This window comes from Ictalurus punctatus, chromosome 2 (genome assembly GCF_001660625.3).
Source record: "Ictalurus punctatus breed USDA103 chromosome 2, Coco_2.0, whole genome shotgun sequence".
Lineage (NCBI taxonomy): Eukaryota > Metazoa > Chordata > Actinopteri > Siluriformes > Ictaluridae > Ictalurus > Ictalurus punctatus.
The window spans coordinates 35,614,887-35,640,473 of record NC_030417.2 but is presented as its reverse complement, the minus strand read 5'-3'; the positions used below and the strand labels follow the sequence as shown (position 1 = coordinate 35,640,473).

Genomic DNA, 25,587 nt, shown 5'->3' with positions numbered 1-25,587 from the left:
TGCATCATCGTTTCTGTAGGGATGAGTATAAACTGGAAAAATTTATAGTCACCGGCCCTGAAGTTTTCTGTAAGGAGACGTTTATTTAACGTACATGGAAGGAGTCTCCGGTGTCGGCGCTTTGTAACTACTTTAGACAAAAGACTGTTTGTTTGTTTTTTTTTGTTTGTTTTGTTGTTGTTGTTTTTTTTTGGGGGGGGGGGGGTGAGTGAGACTGGGGAAGGAATGAGTTTATTGCTGCTGTGAATGGATTAAAAAGTATGACGTGTCATTCTTTAATGAATGCAAAACTGCTGTGGTGTAAGAGGAATAAAACCGTGTGGAACATGCCGGTTTGTGAAAGTAACCAACTTCAGGGTGATGACTGTAACTTTGCGTCATCATACCTCCTCACTGGTGGTTTATTTTCCTTTAACAGCACGACACCGAGTGGTTTATTTCTTACATCTCGAGTGTACATCAGTCCCCACAGGATTTCGCTTATTTATTAGATTTTTTTTTGTGTGTGTGGAAAACTGCTCGAATTGGTGAAATCGCAGTCGCACAATAGCCTCTTACCCAAAAAGACCGAGATGTAATAAAATCAAAAGGTTCTTTAACAAAGTATCAGTTTAGGGGTGTGCACACTTATGCAACTTGGTTATTGTAACTTACTGTATTTTTCCTCCCCCCCTCCCCCTCTAAAATGTTTCACTGATTTGTTTTTTCACTCCATTGTAATATGTTGTGACTTTACATTGAGTTCTGATACAGTTCATCGTGGTTGAATTAATCCCCACGTCACAAAAGCCTCCCATTGTAACAGGGGTGTGTAGACTTTTTTATTATTTTTTTTTTTATTTTATTTTTTTTATAAATATCCCTCATGCTACAAGCCATGAACATATGAATTTATTTTGATCGGTTTGTTCACACGGGAAGTGACGTGATTAGCTGGACATGCTGAGCGAACACATGTAACAAGAGACAATCCCAGATCTGAGGACAAAGTGGAGCAGACGGTTGCCTAAAAGAATTTAAAAAGTTTTATTCGCTGTAAAAACCTCAACGTTAAAAACACAAAGCAGCGGAAATGTCACAAATGATCCTCAGTTTCTTGTACCTCGAGGACACACCTGATCTCAATCTTACGCTCTCTCTCTCTCTCTGCTTTCCCAAGAGCGCCAACATTCTCCCGTGTGAGCGGTCCAACTGTAGAACATCAGCAGAAACTGAAATTCGACTTTGGTTTCGATTGAACATGTGAAAACATTAGGTCTGGCCTGTACCCGTTACGTTTAAAACCAAACGCAAATAAATTCTTATTTTTTTAAACAACAAACATCTACAAGCAGAAAAAGGTGTTTGCGTAGTTTGAATAATTTATCCCTGTATTCTGTCTGTTCCGTTTAATATCTGAGGATTAAAACGTGAAAACGGCCGCAACACCGAGGTTCGCGGTATACCGTGAACTTTTTAGGGGCGGGGCTTAGCTACAGTAATGTTGCGGTTATAAAGTAGGGTAAAAACCCTACGTACAAAATCTAATCTCTTCAAGATCCGGATTTTAATCATGTACGTGATGACTTTTTCCTTTCTGGAATCCGTTCCTGTCTAAAGTAAGAAGTTTTTACTCTCCAGCAGCAGTATTCGGGTTCAATGCATATGCGTATGCGAGTAAGATACGCTCGATTTGTTGCGTTTGGTAGCGAGCCGGAAACTCGAGTGATGCGGAGGTTTAGGACGAGATCGGCGTCTCCGTTTGGACAGCGAGCGTCTGCTTCTGCGCTTTCGTCTTGAACCTCAAGCCGTGACCTGGGGAGGAGGGGGGAGGAGGGAGGCGGGGGGGGGTTGGGTTGAGCGTTAGCATGAAAAAATTCTTGATGTGTACATGGTAAGAGAAATATTACAGCGCTGCTACATTTGACCAGCCCATGAAATGCTCAAAATGTGATTAAGACAAGAAATTAATCACAAAAATCTATCTGTCTGAAAGAAAATTGGATTTTAAATGACCGCGACACTTTTTTAAGACTAGGTCGTACTAGGTCACCTTTATTACCGTTAAAGCTTGTTTTTTTTTGTTGTTTTTTTTTTTCTTCGTTTTTAGACAACAGAGGTGTGAACTCACCTGGACAATCTGCGACTTCCTTATAGGCCTTTTTCTTACAGCAGCCACGACACAGGTTAAAGACGCACTTATTCCCCTGCAGGAGGGCGAGAGAGAAACGGTACAGATCTGCACGTACAAATCTTTTTCTCATTACTTCGATTGCTCATCATGTAAAATTCAACAATATGCCAAGTTCAGCTTAAATACTCTACATAAGTCAGGGAAATAAATAAATAATGAAGATGTGAAACGTATCAATGAAAGATGACGTACTTTGGGATTCCCACACTGCTCACATTTGATGTACTTTGCTGCGGATGAAGGGGGGGGAGAAAACATTCACTCTTTAGTCCATCATCTGGAAGACCTTTTTCTCCACGAGGCAGAATTCAGTTCATGCCCATGATCATCAGTAATACAGTATGCATAAAGAAAATCCCCCTCATGTACTGATGATCCGTCTCCCGATGGAGCCCGTCGTCATCAAATTTGCGTCTCGACATGTTTATACGCACGTTTTATAAAAGAGCAGAACGTGTGCTCAAAAAACGAAAACATACCATATACAGTAGAGATATACTTAAAGCGCACCTATTATGGTTTTGAAACGTGCCTAATTGTGTTTTAAAGGTCTCATACAGTAGATTTACGTGTATCCGAGGTCAAAAAACACTTTAACGTGCTCATAATTTAATTCGCGGCATTAACTCCCCCCCGTGTCAAAAAACGACTCGTTCGATGATCCGTTCTAAATGATTCACTCTAAACTCCTCCTTTCAGAGAGCATACTCTGCTCTGATTGGTCTACCGCTGTCAGGGTGTGTCAAAAAGGAAACGCCCACTACGAGCAGCTGATGAAAACCGGAGGCGGGGCTTTCTGTTACAAACCTATGTAGGATAGTACAGGAAGTAAGTCTGGAATCAATAATGACTCGTTTTAGCTGTTCAGAATCGGTTCCTTCTTTTAGGAGGATTTGCAGGTGTTTTTACATTCACAAACAGCTCTTTAAAAAAAAAAAAAAAACACATTACATGAAAGGTAATATTTGAAAAACCATAATAGGTGCACTTTATAAAATTTTTTTTTCAAAAGTTCTAAATCTGTCATCCTGCTTTTACGTTTGAGCTCGGGGCAGAAGTTCTTCTGCGGGTTCCTGACTTTCTTCTTCTGCTTGTTCTTGGAGAGCGAGTCGTTGGAGCTGTCGCTGTCCTCCAGCGCCCTTTTCCCGCTCACCGCCTTCACGCCGTTCTCGCTTCTCGGATCCTTCGGCCTGCGCAAACAGCAGCATGTCTCAGCACTCGGAAATACAGGAGGTTTGCACCGTGACTAAAGATGGAGTCAAATATCCAGAGACGGTGACTCCTGCCTCCACCTCTCACCTGACACCGTTCCACTTCCACCATTTATCACCGAGTCAACCAACTGACAACAGTTTTACTCAAATAATTTCTATAATAAAACTATATAGAAGTACAAAGTAGCATTACTGGTTATATTCGCTTGATATCTGTGGTGTAAATCAAATAAATCTGTATGAGGGTCACTAAAATAGACTCGAACCGCCAACCCTACAATTAGTGGACAACCCGCTCTACCACCCGAGCCACAGACGCCCATATTTGGTCCTCGATATAATTCTTTATCCATTACCACTAGCTAATAATATTTATAATAATGCTAATAATAATTGTCTCTTACATATTACACGTTTATTCATTGCTATGAACTAGTGAAAATATTATTAGCTAGATGTTTATAAGTCATGGTCAGTGTTAGCTCCAAGAGAGCGAGTTCTGATACTTTTACATTTAACGGTCTTTTTTTGACGTAAATGTTCTATACGTGTCATGTTGAGGCAACAGGCACTGAATCAAAAAGGCTGTGACTCACGCTGGCCTGACGTACGGCTGACAGATCCAATGAGGAAAAGGCAGTCCGGTGTGATGTCGCTCCGATTCGTCCTTATCCATCTCCTCCTGTACAAACCAACACAGACTCTGGACATCATGTAATATATTAAAGCGTCAAGACGTGTATTAATCCGCTTTCTAAAAATGTCAGTTTTATCTGTTTATATACGTGTCGTACGATGAATATTTTCAAACGCGGTATGAAATATTTTACACAGTAGGGTTTTACCTATGTAACCGGGTGGTTTACATGGGCACGATGCTTGAACATCATTTTTAATGAAACCAACTAGTAAGTCTGAGATTGGAAACTAAAAAGCAGTGATATTGTCTCTTGTGTGTACCTGGCAGCGCTGCTTCAACTGTGTGTTCACCTCCTCAATGCCTGCCAGGTTCTTTGCTTTGGCCAGATCATCTCTTAGGTCCTGATGGATCTGCAGCCTGAGGGAGGAAATGTCATAAAAGTAAACAGCTATGCGTGAGATACTTTACAACGTTAGATACTTTACAGTGTGAGTATAACAAAAGAATAGCTGTACCCTTGGCTGAATTTAAAATATTTGTGAAATATTTTACAGTGTGAGATACGTTACTGTGTGGGATCATTTGTGTGAGAGAGTTTACAGAGTGTTATATTGTATGTTGCACTGTGAGATACTTGACAGTGTGTGGTACTGTACTTTACTTTGTGACATTTACTGAGCGAGATACCTTACAGAGCGAGATACTGTAGTTTAAACTGAGATACTTGACAGTGAGATACTGTACTTTACACCGAAATACTATACACTGTGAGCTACTTTACAGAGCGAGATACTATACTTTACACTGTGAGATACTTTAGAGTGAGACACTGTACTTTACAGCGAGATACTGTACAGAGCAAGAAACTGTACTTTACACAGTGAGATACTTTACAGAGCGAGAAACTGTACTTTACACGGTGAGAGACTTTACACTGAGATACTTTACAGAGCGAGATGCTGTACTTTACAGCGAGATACTGTACAGAGCAAGAAACTGTACTTTACACAGTGAGATACTTTACAGAGCGAGATACCATACTTTACACTGAGATACTTTACAGAGTGAGACACTGTACTTTACAGCGAGATACTGTACAGAGCAAGAAACTGTACTTTACACAGTGAGATACTTTACAGAGCGAGAAACTGTACTTTACACGGTGAGATACTTTACACTGAGATACTTTACAGAGCGAGATGCTGTACTTCACACTGTGAGATACTATACTTTACATTGTGAGATACTGTACTTTACACTCAGATACTTGACATGTGAGAATTTACAGCGCGAGATACTGTATTACACTGAGATACTTTACAGAGCAAGATACTGTACTTTACACGGTGAGATACTTTACACTGAGATACTTTACAGAGCGAGATGCTGTACTTCACACTGTGAGATACTGTACTTTACACTCAGATACTTGACAGTGTGAGAATTTACAGCGCGAGATACTGTATTTTACACTGTGAGATACTTTACAGAGCAAGATACTGTACTTTATACTGTGAGATACTTTACAGAGCGAGATACTTTACAGTGGGAGATACTGTACGTTTGCTGGTGTATGACGTACGTGTGATGCCAGAGTTTAAAAAGATGAGCTCGGACGTGTGATAGCGTGCTGGGCGTGTGTTTCTTCACCACCTCCAGATATTCCTCCACCATCTCCCACACAGGAGGGTTACGGCCCTCGAACAGCGCCGGGTTGTGCAGGTTCCCCTCTGTCAATGCACAAAAACACAACTTATTACACAAAAAAAAAACCCACAACTTTATTAATGGTGCTAAATTACAATAAAAAAAAAAAAAAAACATTCCTTCTTGTTTTATATAGTTACCTGCACTCATGATGCCCTGCACTCCCGTCTCCTCCATGCAACGCTGCACATCACTCAGGTACTGAATGTTTCCATTAGCAAAGACCGGTATGTTCACAGCTTCTCTAATTTAAAAAAACACACATGGGCAATGATGATTTTGGAAAGAAAATTTTTTTTTTTTTTTTTTTTTTTTTAACTGTTTAGGAAAGAAACTTCGAATTGAACTGAAAAATCTCACCGTACGGCTTTAATATGATCCCAACTCGCCACTCCGGTCAGCGCTCCCTTCTGGTCTTTGGTTCTGCCATGAACGGTGAGCAACTGCGACAGAAAAGCAGACTGAAATCTGCACCTAAATCCATTGCCACACAGTTTAAACAGTAATAATTCAGTGTAATCAGAGGTTAATACCTGGCAACCCGCCTTTTCCAGCATCTTGGCGTATTTCACCGTTTTCTCAACCTCTGGGAAGACCCGGATTTTGCAGGTGACTGGCACGGAGAGCTTCTCATTGGCCAGTTTAACTGTAAAAACAAAAATTACTGAACCGATTCCCATTTTAATGTTGTTGTTTTTTTTTTAAATTGAGCACTTTGCTGCTCTGGTGTGCAAATGGAGAGAGACGTACTCATTCTCTCCAGCAGGTCCCACTCGTCCTGCAGAAACACACCATAGTGACCTTTCAGAGAACAAGAAGAACATTGTTATATGTGATTTTATATGTTACAAAGCAAGATACTTTAAAAGGCTTTAATAGCAGTGATACTGCACATTGTGAGATCATTTACAGACTGAGACACTATACAGTGAAATAATTTACAGAGCAAGATACTTTTCAGAGCAAGATACTGTACAGTGAGAATTTACAGAGAAAGATACTTTACAGAGCAAGATACTGTACGGTGAGATACTTTATAGTGCAAGATACTGTACAGTGAGATACTTTACAGACCAAGATACTTAACAGTATGAATTTACAGTGCAAGATACTGTATAGTGAGAATTTACAGAGCAAGATACTGTACAGTGAGATACTTTACAGACCAAGATACATACTGTACAGTGAGAATTTACAGAGCAAGATACTTTACAGACCAAGATACTGTGCAGTGAGAATTTAGAGAGCAAGATACTTTACAGAGCAAGATACTGTACAGTGAGAATTTAGAGAGCAAGATACTTTACAGAGCAAGATACTGTACAGTGAGAATTTACAGAGCAAGATACTGTACAGTGAGAATTTACAGAGCAAGATACTTTACAGAGCAAGACACTGTACAGTGAGAATTTACAGAGCAAGATACTGTACAGTGAGAATTTAGAGAGCAAGATACTTTACAGAGCAAGACACTGTACAGTGAGAATTTACAGAGCAAGATACTGTACAGTGAGATCATTTACAGAGCAAGTTACTGTACAAGGAGTAAAACTTTACAGAGCAAGATACTTTACAGAGTGAGGTACCGCACTGTGATATGATTTGCAGTTTGAGATACTTTACAGTGTGATACTTTCCATAGAAAAATATAGAGAGAAAAAAATAGATGCATTTCATAGAAAAAATTTATATTGCTATATGCAGTGTGTTAGAGTGTTGATGATTTCGATGTGCAGTTTGCACGATGCTAAACTGGTAGCCATCCGCTTTCCTTAGTCATTAGCTACTTTAGCCTTGTAGCTCCAATTAAAAACTAAATAAGCAAACATTACATTTGTTACCAAAAGTTACATTTTTGCCTGAACTGTTGCTTTAAGAGGATCACATTTAGCTTTCAATAACACGGTTTTCTCTGAATGTTTACGTCCCGGCTGCTCCGTTTTAAACAGCCGGTAGTGAATTTAGATTTAATGGTGCTAGACAGTCATATCAACATAGCATCCACTCATTTATTATGAGGCACAGTAAGTATTATAATAAGCAGCACTACCTCGTTTAGCAATCATCTGAGGGCATCCTAAATTGAGGTCGATGGCGTCGCAGTAGTCCTGAGCTAAAAGTGCTGCCTGGACAAACACCTCTGGGTCATTTGCACAGAACTGTGGAGACAAATGACACAAAAACATTATAAAATGCTATGATATAAATAGAAAGCCAATTTAGGTCTCTTTTGAGATTATTACTTGTCACACCGTATGATATCGTGATAAAATCTTGACCAAATTCTATAACTTTTTTTTTTTTTTATAAAGAGATGGACCTCGCTGCAGAAACAAAGATCAAGAGAGTGCAGCTGGATCTGATCTAACTCCTCCTATAACCCCAAACCCGCTCAAAAACATGGAACAACAGACTTAACACAGTTAAGTACAGTTACCGTCAGTTAACCACACACTTAACCACACAGTTAACGTCACAGTTAACCACACACTTAACCACACACTTAACCACACAGTTAACGTCACAGTTAACCACACACTTAACCACACACTTAACGTCACAGTTAACCACACAGTTACTGTCACAGTTAACCACACAGTTAACCACACAGTTAACGTCACAGTTAACCACACACTTAACCACACAGTTAACGTCACAGTTAACCACACAGTTACTGTCACAGTTAACCACACAGTTAACCACACAGTTAACGTCACAGTTAACCACACAGTTACTGTCACAGTTAACCACACATTTAACCACACAGTTAACGTCACAGTTAACCACACAGTTAACGTCACAGTTAACCACACACTTAACCACACACTTAACCACACAGTTAACCACACAGTTAACGTCACAGTTAACCACACACTTAACCACACACTTAACCACACAGTTAACGTCACAGTTAACCACACACTTAAACACACAGTTAACGTCACAGTTATCGTCACAGTTAACCACACAGTTACTGTCACAGTTAACCACACAGTTAACGTCACAGTTAACCACACACTTAACCACACACTTAACCACACAGTTAACGTCACAGTTAACCACACACTTAAACACACAGTTAACGTCACAGTTATCGTCACAGTTAACCACACAGTTACTGTCACAGTTAACCACACAGTTAACGTCACAGTTAACCACACACTTAAACACACAGTTAACGTCACAGTTATCGTCACAGTTAACCACACAGTTAACGTCACAGTTAACCACACACTTAACCACACACTTAACCACACAGTTAACGTCACAGTTAACCACACACTTAAACACACAGTTAACGTCACAGTTATCGTCACAGTTAACCACACAGTTACTGTCACAGTTAACCACACAGTTAACCACACACTTAACCACACAGTTAACGTCAGTTACCGTCACAGTTAACCACACACTTAATCACACAGTTAACGTCACAGTTAACCACACATTTAACCACACAGTTAACGTCACAGTTAACCACACAGTTAACGTCACAGTTAACCACACACTTAACCACACAGTTAACCACACAGTTAACGTCACAGTTAACGTCACAGTTAACCACACAGTTACCGTCACAGTTAACCACACATTTAACCACACAGTTAACGTCACAGTTAACCACACACTTAACCACACAGTTAGTCACAGCTACCGACATGGCTGACGACACAGTTACTGTCATAGTTAACCACACAGTTAACGACACAGTTAACCATACAGTTACAGTCAACAACAGACTTAATGACACAGTTCACATCACAGTTAATCACACAATTAATGACATTTTAACACCACAGTTAACATCACAGTTAAGGACAAGTTTAATGACACAAGTAAACTGCCTTCAAGTCCTCCTTGGAAGTTTGTGTATATGAGTTCAGAGACCATAATTATGACGTGTTGTGTGTTTTATTAACGACACGGTTAACGCCACCTTTTTTGGCAGGAAGTAATGGAAGACTTGAGGAAACTTTTGTCTTGATGTGGGAAAACGTGCCATGACTTTGTTATTGACAAGCCAACCACCAGGAAAGTCAGGGCTCAGAGATTTCCGCTCATCTCATAATTACGATCATTCCTGCACGACTTGAACATAGCAACAGTCCAGGACAGTAGAAGGAGCTGGATCCGTTCTGACTCCACCATCCCATGGACTTATGGTTCTGCAGCCTGGGGTACTTGGGGAACTTTCCCCCTTGGGGTCTGCACATGTCTATCACTCAGCGGAAAGGTGAGGCCGGTGTGTCAGAGCTCACCTGTGTGATGAGAGGGCGGTCCTCAGGGCTCACTTCGTTGTACAGGTTTTCTCGCCGGTAGTTGGCATCGCGTACAAACACCTGCGCGTGCAGCATCGGTGTGTAGCACAGTTCCGCCCCGTGTCTGCGGCTCAGCAGCCTCCACGCGAGCTCGCTCTGGTCCACCATGGGCGCGAGGACGAAGCGTGCAGCACGAAGAGTCTTCCTCCAGAACTCAAAGCCCTGCAGCTTCTCCATCGCCTCCAGCAATGAGACAGCACAGCTTTATTTACACTTTATTTGTCAGTGAACTATTAATTAAGTTAGCAGTATCTGTCGCAGGTCTCTAAATCATAGTGCGTAATGCAGTTTATTAATAAATGAAGACAATAAAAGTGGAGATTAATATGAATTTGCACACTAATCATTCGATTCCAGCAGTACTCAGATGAACAGTAAACAATGCTTGTTGCTGTCACATGTGACCGGATATAAATCACAATCGCGGCGAGTTTAATACACTTTACTGACATTCCTCATCTAAACAAGAGGAGATGATTAGCGTGGAATGTTTTATTTGCCATGCGATAAAGCACAAAGTTGTGAAATGAAAGTAAAACAAGACTTACAGCTCAGCACCACAGCACTGCCTGTCGGCGATGCGTTACGGGAAACCGGGTCCGTGCGACAACACTGGTTATCGCAAAGCGTTCCGGTAGGACCGACTACGAACTGAGGGGAAAAAACCGACACCAAAATTCATCTTTAAAAAAAAAACCAAACGTGCTATTTCATGTCCCTAGTCGTACTGTGTTTTATTCGCCATTATTTATCACATACGTGACGAGATTTGATGTTTTGCCATGTAATATTCCATAAAAATGGTTGTGACGTCAAATATCGCGAGTTTTCTGTACGTTGCCTGGAGTGACTGAATGTTGCCATAGTAACGACCTCTGCACTAGCAAGTTGTATGGAAGGCAATTTTTCATCATTTCTTCAAATAGAAAATTTAAAAATAGATACATATCTAACATTTCTGACTTACTGTCTCAAACTGAGAAAAATATTATTATAGGGCAACGTAAGCAGTAAAAAAATAATTCGACATAATTGTGCAGTAATAAGTGCAAGAAAATAATACGACATTTTGAGATGATAAATCAGTTTTAAATAATAAGTCAGAATTTTGAGATACTAAGTTGAATTTAGAGGTAATAAGTCAGACGGAGATAAGTCAGAATTTTAGATAATTAGTCAGAATTGGGAGGTAATATCTCAGAATTATGAGGTAATAGGTCAGAATTCTAAGATACTGAGTTAGAATTGTGAGGTAATTAGACAGAACTTTGAGATAATAAGTCAGAAGTTTGAGGTAATAAGTCAGAATTTTGAGATAATACGTCAGAATTTTGAGATACTAAGTCAGAGTTTAGAGATAAGTCAGAATTTTCAGATGCTAAGTTAGAATTTTGAGATAATTCAGAATTGGGAGGTAACAGGTCAACATTTTGACATACTAAGTCAGACGTTAGAGGTAATAAGTATAAATTTTGAGATACTAAGTCAGAATTTTGAACCTACTCTAAACATTGATGTTTGAAAGAACACGTTTGTCTCTTTGAGAGATTGATGTTGAAAGAATAATGTTTTCAGGTAAGATGGTCCTTAGTTCCTTTAAAACAAAAATAATCTTCTAACAGTTTTAGATCAGTAATAAGATAAGATCATTTTTTGAAAAAAAAAAATGCATGGTAGGCTGATTGGCATGTCCAAAGTGTCCATAGTGTATGAATGGGTGTGTGAATGTGTATGTGATTGTGCCCTGCGATGGATTGGCACCCTGTCCAGGGTGTACCCCGCCTTGTGAACAATGCTCCCTGGGATAGGCTCCAGGTTCCCCGTGACCCCGAAGAGGACAAGTGGTAGAAGATGGATGGATGGATGGACATTAACTTAATTTTATCAATTACAAACATTTCCTTTCTGCTTTTTAATACTCAACTACATTTAAAACTAAAACTTTTTAAACTTTCATTTAAGTTATTTATTTGTTTGTTTATTTATTTATTTGTTTAGTTAGTTAGTTGGCTGATTGTATATTTATTTGTTTCTTTGTATATTTGTTTGTTTTTGCCTTTAATTGAATAAGATCTGGACACGCTATCTATCAGTTGTGCAAAATACTGCTATTGTCGTGATTGGCCACTAGGTGTCACCAGATGTCTTTTAAAGATGGGACATAACATTAAAAAACAATGATGTACTCACCCTCTCCCTTTCTCTCTCTCTCTCTCTCTCTCTCTCTCTCTCTCTCTCTCTCTTTTCAGTTTCAAAGTAATTTATTGGCATGATTGTTTAGATAAAATATTACCAAAGCATCAATATAGAAGAGAAAGGAGAATTTCAACATTTTTTTTTTAAAACAGTGACAAAATGCAAGGTGCCAGTGTAGGACAAAAGCATAAGAGTTACAATAATTATGTACATATACACAATAAAATAAAAAAAAAATAAATGAAACACAGTAAAATAAATTAGAAATAGAGTAAATAAGAAGTTGAGTGTGTATGATTATCCAGTGAGGTGTGATCAGAGCAGTAAGTGGTTTGTGAGCATGTGCAGCTCTCTCTCTCTATCGCTCTGTGTGTGTGTGTGTGTTTGTGCTCTCGTCCCACATTGTTGCACTCTTTACAGCGGTTTGTGTCTGTGTGTGGGTGGGTGGGTGTGAGTGTGTGCGCGCGCACGCGCGCGAGCGTTTCAATATTTTCCCACAACATTAACACTCATCCGGTTTCAGAGCTCTGAGCTTGAGCTCGTGCACACCAGCGCATTGCCGTCCACGTGAATCCATACCGAGCGCAACCCTGCCACGTGACTCTCATCTCAGCCTCCTAAGCCATTGGCTGTTCGTTGACCAATCACAAACCGGAATTAAAAGTGGAAACACGATCCGCGTGACTGTGGGCGGTCCTACACACGCCGAGCTCGTGTTACACAGCCGAGAGGAGACACACTCACTTCCGGTTCACAGTCAGCTGAGGCAGGAAGTAAGATGGCTGACACTCCTCTAGTGTTCCCAAGAAAAGAAAAAAAAAGAAAACACGCCTCCTATTGTGATGTAAATAAAATACTGTGCAATTTCCTAAAATTACATTTTAACTGACATTTAACGACAAAAAAACCCTTCCAATTTGTATACTTTCAGAACTTATGTTTAAAAAGAGATATTTAATTAAAAGCTTATCAATTTTTTATTTTAAAATGAAATCACATTTAAAACGAGGCATTTAATTTTAAAAACAAAAGCTTGGAATGTGTGTGCTTTCTTGAAATTACATTTAAAGAAGGTGTTTAATTTAATTTAAATGCACATTTAAAATACAATATTTAATGGGAAAACAAAACCACAGGGAAATGGTGTACTTTGCTTAAATTACTTTGAAAGGGAGACGTTTACTGAAAACAAAAAGCTTCGAAATGGAAAGAAAAGAAAAGAAAAACAAACAAGCCTTTTAATGAAAAAACGCATAGAATTTATATCATTTCCAGAAATGTAATTTTAAAGGAGATATTTAACGGGGGGAAAATCTTCAGAAATTGTGTGCTTTCCTGAAATGACACTTTTAAATGGAGATGTTTAATGGCAGTGTTGATAATCTAATGGTGTTTTCTTTTTTAAAAACTATTTTCTCTAATAACACCGTGGTTGATTTGTCGTTCAGTTTTTATTCTATACGTTATCGGCATAACTGTATCATATCTGCATCTGTTTACCTTCGTACAGATGGATACAGCTGAATGGAAAATAAATAAAGACAAAGGAATGCCATATACAGCATCAAGACATTTAGTCATTAGGTTTCAGAGTCGTTCCTTTATTAGTGCAGTTTACAAAATGGTTGAAATGTAATATTATGTTAAGATGTGAATCTAACAGAAAACAAGCATACTTCTACTCGGTTTTCAGCTCACAGCTTTTCTCCCCATTCTCTGAGCAGATTTCCCCTCCTTTAGAGAGAGTTGTGGTTCTTTTCAAAATGTTCATTCTTTTCAATCCCTTCTTTGTTGGTCTGGCCTTGTGTTATAGATTGTTGTCTCGCTCTAAGACACACCCACACTTGGTGGATGGAAACCTTTGCACCCGCCCTACAGATAACGGTTCCAACACCACAGTGCCAATATTATAGATACAAGCAAAAGCTAGAACATGCATTCAATCTGTTTTACACTTCCTAGAAATTGCAGTGTAATTATAAGATGTGTAAGAGTAACACAATTTTATGAGGCTAAGAATCCTTTATGAAAGGATTTTTTTTTTCTGGCAGTGTAGTTAACCTGCTGCTGAATCACACTGGAAACTGCTTTTGCTCATCTTTCGTCTCTCTGTCTTTCAGTTTCACGTCAAACCCACATCAACAAACCTGTCGACTGCTTGTCATTGTCAACAGGTGCATCTGACCTGCAAATCTAACAGCAGCCATGTTGTCTTTGTCCACGTCATGGGCAAATAGACACGACGATCGTCGAGATTGACACTCTTTCCCGTTTGAAGTCTGGACCATGACTCGATTATCACACCAGCTTCTCATGTGTGGGAATAATCTGCTCGTGATGTGAGTCATTTCAGCACGTCATCACTGACACGGCGCAATTCCTCCCTGGAGCGATGAGCAAAGGCCAAATTTTCCATTCCACATCCAAGATTCATTGCTGTCACACGGCAACGTTGGTCAGTGATATAACTATATAGTTCCTCTATATTACTCCTATACATTGGGAGTAAATGTTGTTTCTTGAGGATCGTCACTTAACACGTAACAATACAGTAGCAAACACACAACGGTGTGAGACAAGTGCGAAATGTACAATAAATACAAAACACTAGACACGACAACAGGACACTATTAAATGTAAGAGACCAGTAAAACCAACTGTCAATAAACCAGCACACCAGCAATAAACCTTGTGACCAGAGATTTTGGTTCGGCAGGATGACATTAATAATTACATCGCCTCAAAGAAAATTAAATTGAGATGCTTTTACACTGGACTTATGCTATAGGCTACTATGTAGTGGATGTTTAATAGGCAGTTGAGAGTTGATTACACACAGTCATACACTGTACAGTCTAGCAGGTAAATTTAAGCACGTTTATACATACCTTTGTTCAACTGCGTTCTATACAGAAAGGGTCTAACCCAACTTACATTGCAAAAACCACGTGAAAGACCTGAAACTACCCTGAAAAATTCAGGTATTGGAAAAAAGGAGACACATTTATCCTTGTCCCGTTTGTTTGTTTGTAATTTTTTATTTATTTTTTTGGTGTGGTAACAAGGTCACCGTGGTGCGTGCGCATTTCTAATATACTCTAAGGACATTATTTTCTCCGTCATCCCAATTTTTTTCAATAGAGTCTTAAAGTAAGAACGGTTCAGTACTTCATAGACACACTGTCTGCGTTTACACGTCTGATTCTGATTATTTGCTATAAAACAAGATCTTCGTGGCTGCACAATATTTCTAAACTATCCCACTTTGCTTTTAAAATCCACAAACATGTCATTCATTACCTGTCCTGGGCCGAGTTTCCCAAAAGCATCACAGCACAAAGGTCATCGTTAAATGATAATGCCAGCATCACTCTCCCAATTAAGATGAGCTTAACCTTGCGAAGCTTTTTCGAAAACTCAGCCCTGTCCTCTGTTCCTTCCCTGATTATCAGGGCAAGGTCATTCTTGCCACAATAGACCTCTATTACCGCTTGTTGCACTTCCCATTTTTGACCACTAGGTTTTATTAATTAGTTCCCTCATTTTAGGTAAATGTGTTCCAGGGAACGGATTACTAAAACGTGCTCACATATTAATAAATAATTGGAATTAATTCTTAATTTGTGGCTACGATATATTGTTTTATTAACCGTATGTCATGTGCGGGGCTCCATAAATGAGTATTTCAACGGAATTTAAAATGTCTGGAGTTGCTGATGTACTGTACATGGTGGGGCTCTGCCTAACCTGCCCTAATGGACCCTACTGTATCATGCAATTTAGGTAGATAATGAAAAGTGTAGCAGCAGGATCTGTAGTAAAAAAAATAATAATAATAAAAAAAGTGTCTCATGGCAGAGCAATAGCATTGTCCATGTGATAATGCTGCCGTTTTAAATCACAGGTAAAGTAATGTCACGTAAAAATATAACATTGAAGGCCAGAAATTTCCACTGTCCAAGCTGGAGAGTCTCATTAGAGCAGAGTGACGTAAAATGTCCAAACACGTCGTTCCAAACTGACAGGATGCATCAGTGACTGAAATGCTGTTAGCTGTTTAGAGAAAAACTGTTCCTGAACTCAACCTTGGTCAAAGGTCTGTCTCACCTACCAGAGATAACAGGTTGATACATGAGGTGTGATGGGTAAGAGGGTTCATATGGCCTTTATCTTTATTCATTCATTCAACCTTTATGGCAGTGGATCCGGAGCATATCCCAGGAACACTGGGCGAGAGGCAGAAATACAACATGGATGGGAAGCCAGTCTATCGGAGGCCATCACACACACACACACACACACACACACATACACACATTCATATCTAGGGGCAAATTAGAGTCACGTTTCATGTACCGGCATGTGTTTGGGAGGTGAGAGGACACCAGAGAACCTGGAAGTACACAGGGAGAACATGTCAAACTTCTCACAGACAGTAACCCACCTCCACTAATCCTCTAATCCGTCAGGACCAGGAGGTGTCTCTTTACCTGCCTGTCAGTCATGTTGTGTTCAGGCAGTGTGTGTACATGGGTTTTGCTAGGTGTGGCTTTATTTATCTAGATTCAGAGTTTCATAGCTCCTACCTTCAGCTAACTATAGACTGTAAAAGTTTCAGGTCAAATATGTGTGTGTGTGTGTGTGTGTGTGTGTGTGTGTGTGTTTGTATTTTACACAATTCTGTGTACATATTGTATTTAAAGTGATTTGAATATTGAACATTTCCCGACAGACTGAAATGCACCATGCTCAGAGTAGTATCGGGCTGCGTGTGCAAAGTGTGTGCATTTCTGACCCATTTATTATTCCAGAAGCTGCTTCCCCACTGATACAAGGATGTGCTGCCTTTCTGACAGGTTAGACCAGTATGAACTGAGCTTAACACGATGGTTTTGCATAGGGCACACCCTAGCAAACACACAGCATGAGCCCTTGTTCTCTGTAACATGAGCAGCTTAAAGCTTCTATACAATAGAGCAGTAGGTTGGGACGGCTGCAAAATGGCTTACAGTCCTCTATTTGTTCCTTTTGTATGATAGATAGATAGATAGATAGATAGACTATATTCTATTATGCAAGAGTGCTGTTCAATTCTCACATCTGATTGGACAGAAGGTGTTGATGAATTGTCTATAACAGCAGCTCTGATTGTAGTGCCGCTGAGTATCACAGGTTTACATTAAAGCGCTCATTTAAACACGTTATTGCTTCTATAACAACCTGAGTGACGATGCTAATATTTCAACCTAGTTGCAGTTTGAAAAAGTGGGAATTTTCATGACAGGAAATGATGAACTTCAAGAGAGAGCGCGAGAGAGGAACAAAAAAAAAAACATGCGCCGATGAGGTGACGACTGTTTATATATTCTACAATGTAATGATAACGTAGCTAGTTCCTAGCTTGTTTCACGGATATTCCACAACATGAAATAAAATCATGGCATGTCATTCTTTAATAATTTATTGAAGGAGCCTCCAGTGTCAGCTCTTTGTAACAGTCAGTGATTTTTCCATCGCAGCATTTTGCCCCTCCACGTTTCTTGGTAACATGACAGCCTGCTGATAAAATTTTTGATGATGTCTTATTAACTTTATGAATGAGAAAAAAACAAGAGGCTGGTGAGTTAACGAGTGATAACAAGAACTAACTTGTTTTGTGAATGTTCCGCAAATTAAACGTAACTAAAAATGGATAAAATGTATGGTGTATGACTGATTAATAAATGGATAAGTGTAATTTTTGTGGCAAATTGTCGTGGTATAATTGGAATAAAACACTTCAGGATGTGCTATTACGGGGCCCTTTTTATCGGGCTGAAACCCACCACCACCCCGTCACTGATTATTTTCCTGTAACAGTACACCCTGTAGCATGTTCTATTCCTTACTTATAGGACTTATTTTATAGGTTATTTTTTGTTTAATCTTCTGTTTCATCACCCAGTTTTAACAGTTAAAAAATGTTTAATGTAAATGAAGAGTCTAATTTTTCAAGCTAGTTGTGATTTGAAAAGTGAGAATTTTCATGACAGGACATGACAAGCTGTGATTTGGTCTCGTTAACTTTAAGAGCCAGGGGTAAAAACAGAGGCTGGTGAAGTGAGACTGTTTATAGCTGCTATAACACAAGTGATAACAGGAACTAGCTTGTTTTGTGGACGTTCCACAACATTAACCGTAACTAAAAACGGATTATAAAAAGTATATCATTTCTTTTAGATGAATAAATCAAAAAGTGTCTATTTTTCCAAATTGCTGTTGTATAAGAGGAATATCTTACACACTTAAACTTAACGTTTTATACACGAAACACTTCCGGTTGTGCTTTTGTTGATATTTTTAACAGTCCGTTGTTTTATTGTTTACTTGATAAATAGGCACAAGTCTATTTCAATACACAGTTTTAAGTTCATAGCGTTGTAGAAAAGTTTTTTAAACTAGTATTTCAGTGTGTTTTTTTCATAAAAGGACTCCCTGAAGCGAACAAAAGAAGCCTAGCAGCTTAGCCGAGCCTTTTGTTGTTGTCGTTGTTGTGTAAAGCTTCCTCGACCGCCCCGCCCATGTTTAAAAAAAAAATCCCATTTATTTCACAACCAACCAATCACGTTCTACCTTCCCCGCTGTTGCTACAGGAAGTGACGTCGTCACGCAAACGGCGTCAGACGTACACGGGCTGTAAACGGTAGAGCGACGGAAGAGGGTTAAGAAGGCTCTGGTGTATATGTATATATTTTCCCCCGTCTCCAATGTAAAGTAAATCCGTTTTCATCCTTTTTTAAACGCTTCGTTTTTAACAAGAAAACACCCGGAGCATAAATTCGACATTTTACACTTCGTGTCGAGCCCGATATTGTGATGGTGCGACGTTCGGAATGTTAGAAAACAAATGGTGAAAAAACTGGGATAATTATTGAAGGGGAATTAGCTTAGCTTTAGCGTTAGCTTTGGTGTATCTTAGCACAGCTGTGGAGCCTGGAGAGAGGCTTGAGCACGAAAGAGAGAGAGAATATAGACTTCGCGAATTATTATTTTTTAAATAGTTTTACGGAAACAATTACATACACTTACCTTTCTTTATTTTTTGTTAGGGCTAGCTGTTTTGCTAGCTTTGTAATTTAGTTGTTAATTTTCCTTTTACGATGGAATTGAGAGTCGGGAACAGATACAGGCTCGGGAGGAAAATCGGCTCGGGATCCTTTGGAGACATTTACTTGGGTGAGTTTCATTTGTTTATTTTATTTATTTAAAATTATAATAGAGATTGTTGATAAAACTGTGTTTGTTTAGCTTGACATGTCAATTGTTTTCAGCAAAAAGCTAGCATGCTATTTGGCTAGTTTTCTGTTTGTCCGTTAATTAAAAAAAAAAATTCGATTCGATTTTTTAAAATTCGATTCGTTTCCCGAAGCTTAAAGACGATTAGTTTAGCGGTCAGGCTACAAACTAGACAGTGTTAACGAGTCAGTCGAGCTTCCTGCTTGTTGAACAAGGTTAGCTGGCTGGGGTTGGGATTAACACTGCTAGTTAGCTGGCTGGGGTTGGGATTAACACTGCTAGTTAGCTGGCTGGTTAACAGTTTAAACTTCTGAGTGTAAGAGAAAAAAACAACAACTCCTCTGTCCTTTCTACATCAAATGTTCATGAGGTCACAGAACAACGAGGAGGAAATAAACGTGTTTAATTAAAGAGTCGAAACAGTGCGTTATACACTTCTCAGAAATCATAAGGTGTTAGAGCGCACATTAAACTTCCCTGTATTACTTATACAGACTGCTTATTCACACTGCTTATACACACTGCTTACACCCTTTATACCCCGCTTATACACACTGCTTATACACACTGCTTATACACACTGCTTATACACCCCTTATACACCCCTTATACCCCGCTTATACACATTGCTTATACACTGCTTATACACACTGCTTATACCCCGCTTATACACACTGCTTATACACACTGCTTATACACCCCTTATACCCCGCTTATACACATTGCTTATACACCGCTTATACACACCGCTTATACACACTGCTTATACCCCGCTTATACACCCCTTATACCCCGCTTATACACCGCTTATACACCCTGCTTATATACACCCCTTATACACCCCTTATACACTGCTTATACCCCGCTTATACACCCCTTATACACCGCTTATACACCCTGCTTATACCCCGCTTATACACATTGCTTATACACCCCTTATACACTGCTTATACACACCCCTTATACACCCCTTATACACCCCTTATACACACTGCTTATACACACTTATACACACTGCTTACACACACCGCGTATACACACCACGTATACACCCCTTATACCCCGCTTATACCCACCGCTTATACCCCGCTCATACACCCCGCTTATACACCCCTTATACCCTGCTTATACACACTGCTTATACACAACGCTCGCTTATACACACCACTTATACACCCCTTATACACACTGCTTATACACACCGCTTATACCCCGCTTATTCACCCCATACACCCCGCTTATACACACTGCTTATACACACACAGCTTATACTCACTTCTTATACATTGCTTATACACACACATACCCCTTATACACGGCTTATACACACACGGCTTATACACCCCTTATACACTGCTTATACATACACCGCTTATACACACACTGCTGATACACTGCTTATACACGGTTTATACACACACGGCTTATATGCACACCACTGATACACGGCTTATATGCACACTGGTTATACACAAACTGCTTATACACACACGGCTTTTACACACACGGCTTTTACACACACGGCTTATACACACACTGCTTATACACACACCCCTTATACGCCGCGTATACACACACCCCTTATACGCCGCGTATACACACACCCCTTATACGCCGCGTATACACACACCCCTTATACGCCGCGTATACACACACCCCTTATACGCCGCGTATACACACACCCCTTATACGCCGCGTATACACACACCCCTTATACGCCGCGTATACACACACCCCTTATACGCCGCGTATACACACACCCCTTATACGCCGCGTATACACACACCCCTTATACGCCGCGTATACACACACCCCTTATACGCCGCGTATACACACACCCCTTATACGCCGCGTATACACACACCCCTTATACGCCGCGTATACACACACCCCTTATACGCCGCGTATACACACACCCCTTATACGCTTCTTCTTCTACACTCGTATACACCCCTTATACAACGCTTCTATGCTCGTACACACCGCTTCTACACCGCTTGTACTGCTTTTACGCTCGTATACACCCCTTATAAAACGCTTATACACCTCTTCTTCTATGCTCGTATACATCTCTTCTACACAGCTCTTACACACCTCTTCTACACAGCTCTTATACACTGCTGTGTGCCGTACCGACGCCGTTGCTTGTGCAGTTACGATGACGTTTGATAAAATAAAATATTTTCTTTGATCTCAGACTTGAGTGCTAATGATCATGTTTTGCTGTTAGTGCCTTAAAAAAGCACGAGAATCTTTTTTTCGCTCCTTATCATTTCCCAGCAACTTTTAACCTCCATATTAATGATAAATCCATCGTAGAAGGCAGTGGAGACGATGCCGGACTCAAAGTCCAAGAATACGGCTAGTTAGTAGTCTAACGGCTAGTTAGTGGTCTACGAGATGGCGAGCGCGATGTCTGAACGCAGTTTGAAGCGTTTGAGAGCGTGTACAGATGTGCAGGTGAGGAAATGTGGCCAGAGGAAAGCACTAAAGCGTCACCGCATCGCTCCGTTTTAGTACAGTTGAAGCAAGGGCTAAATCCCCGTGCATCATGGGCTATCACCGTGGGATTATGGGTAATATAGGAAGGTGTTAACCAAAGTGAATTCAGACCAACATGTCAGAGGATGACTTTTAAACCAAAAAAAGTGTTCATTATAACTATTTACCACGCAAGTCGTTCTTAAAGCCTATTATGATGTGAATGTTATGCTAATTCTGTCAATCAGTCAAGGCCATCGAGGTGTTCCTGACCATTACACACACCTCGCTCATCTTTCTGAGCTGACCGCGTCCTTAACAATACTCTAACACCGTTACATATTAACATATCTGAGACGCGTAACGAACAGGTGATTTGTTTACATAAGCGATTTTTATTTGCCCGAGACGCAGAATTTATGCAGAGTATCTCAGCAAGGATTGTTTTTTTTTAGTACTGAGATCACTGGATGAAAGTGAGTCATAGGAAATGGGGCGTATGTGTACACACACACACACACGAAACCTTTTAAACAGCCTATGCAGAAGTCAGTGTCAGGTACCAGGCAATACTCTGAGCTCTTGTGTCGTTATTGAGCGATTGTCGCAGATAAGTTTTGTATATCTTTATCTTGTAATTGTTGCAATCTTAAGAAAAGATTGATCAGAAATACGTACTTTAATATGCTAGAAGTTCTGATAATAATGTCTCTGATCTTCGGCTGAAAGTGCAACTCCAATTGGAAAAAATCACAGACTCTTATAACAGTTTTCTCTATGCTTTATAATGAACTAAAAATAATATCAGGGTAGAGCAGGTTCATGAATAGTTTTCTTCTTCCTTTGAAGACATTTATTATTATTTTATTATTATTATTATTTTTTTATTATTATTATTAATAGTGCTTTCCTTCATCATTGTGGTTTCTGAAAGGTGAAAGAATGTTTCCTGATCTCAAAAAAGGTTCTCTTGTGGGAAGCTGGATGGTTGTTCTTCTGATAGAACCCTTGAAGTTTCTCCAGACTGTTTCCCTTTCTGAAAAGGTTCTCTTGTAGGACTCTTAACTGTTCCACTGTTGGAACTCTTAAACGTTCTGTGTAGAGCCCTATTCCAGAGTGTTTCCTTATCTGAAAGGGTTCTCTTTTTAGGAAGCTTGGTGGTTCCACTGTTTGGAACCCTAGCCTGGCACAGTTCTCTATCTCGAAGGGTTCTCTTGTAGGAAGCTTAATTATTCAAAGAACCCTAAAACCTCATCTTGAAACATGTCAAATGTATTTATATTGAAATATTCATGAAATATCTGGAAGAGTTCTCGTGTAGTTTTTGTTCCTTTGTTAGAACCCTTAAAGGTTTGTTTGATTCGATCTTTGGAGTGTTAGTTTTTGGCGTGGTTCTCGTGCGCTGAACATGACGTAATATAATCTCCGCTATCATCATCGCTTTCTCAGCCAGCTGCTCCTCTCCTGTGCACTCGCTTCACCTCGCCCGGCCAGCGTTTGGGAAGTCAAGTCCTCAATGAAACCCACACCGTTTCCCCTCATGTTCCTGTCTGACGCTTGCTTTTTATGTTAGTGTTTTTGCACTTGGAGCGATGAGGCTAATACAGCTGCTAATTAAGCTACCGGTTTAGCATGTCTCAAAGGACATTTCCTCATACACGGTTCACAAAAACAGCAGAAGCCGTGATAAAGATGGAGCTCGGTGTCTTTTTTTTTTTTTATCCGCGTGTATAGATAAGAGCGCGTCGCACAGAGTCAGAAACTACGTCAGGAATTGCGTCTGAGATAAAGCCCTGGTTTGCGCAATGCTAAACTGCAGGCTGTAAGCTTTCTGTACGTTTTTATTTTGCGTAGATTATTACAAATAGGCAAATTTCTATGGTAATGTTTCCACATCTCCATTTCGTTCAGGAAGTTCCAGCTTTTACCAAGTGTCCCGATTCCTCACGGGGGAGGGGGTGCTATGATTTATATCGCGCTTTAAAGGTTTTCATTCATTTTTGATTCTCACACGAAGCTACAGCGCAAAGCTAACAGAGTAAAGTTCGGACAAAAACCACGCCTTGGTACATCGTGTTGTGTAAATCTGGCCTGAAGAATTTGAAGGTTGTTTGTGTAAATATTTAATAGTTTATTTCACATCGACACAGTTTTCTCTATGCTTGTATTTTGTGTGATTATCTACACATACTTCACGTACTTTTTTTCTCTCTCCACGTATTTCTGAGCAATAATTATAACACTCGTAGAGATATCTAGAGATGGCATGATGCCACGTTTTCTTTTCCTGTACGGATACTGAAACTTTAATTATCGGGCCATTATTATACCCTTACGGTGTGTGTGTGTGTGTATATATATATATATATATATATATATATATGTATATATGTGTATATATATATATATATATATATATATATATATATATATACATACATGTATATATATGTATATATGTGTATATATATGTGTATATATATGTATATATGTGTATATATATGTGTATATATATATATATGTGTGTATATATATATATATATATATATATATATATATATATGTATGTATATATGTATATATATGTATATGTGTGTGTATTTATATGTATGTGTTTATTTATTTTCTTTAAAAACTACTAAGCTTTAAGATGCTTTTTAATTGTAGCACTTAATGGAAGGATACAAAAGAGACAGATGGAGAAAGAGAGATGGTGACAAAGAGAGAGACTAGGAGAACGATAGAAAGAGAGATTAGGAGAGTGATAGAGAACGATAGAGAGAGACTAGGAGAGAGAAGGACAGAGAGAAGGAGAGCAATAGAGAGAGAGACAAAGCGAGAGAGGGAGAGTGACAGACAAAGATTGGGACTAGGAGAGCGATGGAGAGAGAGGGGGACAGAGAGAGACAAAATGAGAGTGACAGAAAGAGGGAGAGACACAGTGAGATAGTGACCGACAGGGAGGGACGGAGAAATATATATTTAGAGTGAGAGAGAGAGAGAGAGAATGAAGGGATGATGGAAGAAGTTGTTACCGGTTCAGATCTAATCTGCTCTGCGGGGAGAGTGAGACAGAGACACAAAATATCATTAACTATTGAAGACCACAGTGTGAGCTTGTAACGGTTTTTCAGAAAACATGCAGCTATAGAAAGTCATGATATCTCTGATACACGGTGTATCGTCAAGTAACTTGTGATTCGGGTGTCACGTCGTCGTATCGCCACAGTTTCAGTCGTAACGGTGTGGATTATCGGCTCACGCCTAAACCCGTACTCGGCTCTCTCCTCGCAGCCCGTTATTTATTTTCTGTTTTTATTTGCACGCTGGAGCTTCACTGCGCTGAGCTCATCGCTCGGCCGTCTCTTTGCGCTTGAGCCGCGAGATGATTCTGTGCAGAGCATGTGATCAGACCCTTTTTCTGTTCTGGATCGTTATAACGGCACAGTAGTGCCAAAGAAGTGTCCCGAGGGACGGAGCGCTAATCCTGTACAGATTGCTCAGCACGGAAAGAAAAGGCCTGGAAAGTACAAGAGATTAAAAAAAAAAACCCAAAAAGCCTCTGGAGTTTGCGTTTACATT

At 39.7% G+C, this 25,587-nt stretch overlaps 2 protein-coding genes and 1 long non-coding RNA gene across 4 annotated transcripts in view; 2 read left to right on the top strand and 1 right to left on the bottom strand.

Moving 5' to 3' along the window:
* Positions 1-1,007: 1,007 nt before the first annotated feature.
* dus1l (dihydrouridine synthase 1-like (S. cerevisiae)) lies at positions 1,008-10,736 on the bottom strand. The gene is made up of 14 exons (XM_017458787.2): positions 10,602-10,736; positions 9,994-10,233; positions 7,785-7,893; positions 6,485-6,535; positions 6,268-6,380; positions 6,095-6,177; positions 5,875-5,978; positions 5,610-5,757; positions 4,348-4,444; positions 3,984-4,069; positions 3,212-3,363; positions 2,366-2,403; positions 2,111-2,186; positions 1,008-1,794 (listed from the first exon to the last, which is right to left on the bottom strand). Exons 2-14 carry the CDS (start codon positions 10,228-10,230, stop codon positions 1,718-1,720), a joined length of 1,371 nt encoding a protein of 456 aa, XP_017314276.1. The 5' UTR covers positions 10,231-10,233; positions 10,602-10,736; the 3' UTR covers positions 1,008-1,717.
* LOC108259669 (uncharacterized) lies at positions 7,921-9,969 on the top strand. Its single transcript, XR_001810983.2, has 2 exons — positions 7,921-8,156; positions 9,684-9,969. It is a non-coding gene; the product is annotated as an uncharacterized LOC108259669 (long non-coding RNA).
* An 8,178-nt stretch (positions 10,737-18,914) lies between the features above and the next one.
* Positions 18,915-25,587, top strand: part of csnk1da (casein kinase 1, delta a) — a 30,564-nt gene continuing 23,891 nt past the window's right edge. Inside the window, exon 1 of one of the 2 annotated variants that reach the window (XM_017459020.3) lies at positions 18,915-19,464. In XM_017459020.3, the coding sequence (XP_017314509.1) occupies positions 19,389-19,464 (76 nt within the window). In that variant the 5' untranslated portion in view covers positions 18,915-19,388. The remainder of the gene's footprint in view (positions 19,465-25,587) is intronic. The other variant, XM_017459012.3, reaches the window with a different exon arrangement.